Raw genomic sequence first — 782 nt, 5'->3', positions numbered from 1 at the left:
ATCTACCACTATAGATTGATCCATCAGTGCGCAAACCTGTTCCTCTTAGCTCTCTCGCACAATTCCACCCACTCCCCACCAACTGCATCCACCACCAGCATCCCTCCGCCCACCCCACACCACGCACGCCCTTGTCTACCTTCACTCCACGACTACACACACACACATACACACCCCACTCCCACCATCACCCACACGCACACTCCCCTACCCCACCTCACCCACGCACACTAACACGTTCCTCCCGTATTTCAGCGGACCCGAGAGACCGATCGGAGGCGACGTGACGCACCGGACGGGTCCCGGCCCTGCGCCCGCCCAACCCGACCGACCGACCCCACCACGCCCCGACCCCCAGCAGCAGCAGCAGCAGCCGCAGCAGCAGCAGCAGCAACAGCAGCAGCAGGCGCGCGGAGGGGCGCCCGCTTCCGTGCAGACACGCCAGCCCATGCCGATACCGCAGCCTGCGAGTCAGGACAAGCCGGACACGGAAGACACGATGAGCAACCTCCGCAAGACCTTCGCCGGAATCTTCGGCGACATGTAGAGGCAGGCGGCGACGTTAGGGTGCGCCACCGTTGCGGCGACGTTAGGGCGTCACCTCCCACATCCGGAGTGCGCCCAAGCTTCCTTAGTATACCTCTAAACGTGATCATTCCCACTAAACTAAACCAAACTAAAGCAGACCATGGCTTGAATCTCTAGATCTACAGGCAGATTCTTGGTCCTTGGCTATATGTTCTTTTGGACGTATGTTCGATGCTCTTGCGATGGACGTTGTT

General features: G+C 60.0%; 1 protein-coding gene across 1 annotated transcript in view; it reads left to right on the top strand.

Annotated features, from left to right (window-relative positions):
• Nucleotides 1-547, top strand: part of LOC106817531 (synapsin-like) — a gene marked incomplete at its 5' end in the record, with an annotated part of 13,820 nt that extends 13,273 nt beyond the window's left edge. Inside the window, 2 exons of the mRNA XM_014822203.1 lie at nucleotides 256-357; nucleotides 472-547. Coding sequence (XP_014677689.1) covers nucleotides 256-357; nucleotides 472-547 — 178 coding nt within the window. The remainder of the gene's footprint in view (nucleotides 1-255; nucleotides 358-471) is intronic.
• Between the last annotated feature and the right edge of the window lie 235 nt (nucleotides 548-782).

This window comes from Priapulus caudatus, unplaced genomic scaffold, assembly GCF_000485595.1.
Source record: "Priapulus caudatus unplaced genomic scaffold, Priapulus_caudatus-5.0.1 Scaffold1757, whole genome shotgun sequence".
Classification (NCBI taxonomy): Eukaryota; Metazoa; Priapulida; class Priapulimorpha; order Priapulimorphida; family Priapulidae; genus Priapulus; species Priapulus caudatus.
The sequence above is the reverse complement of the archived record's forward strand: the minus strand, read 5'-3'. Positions and strand labels throughout refer to the sequence as shown.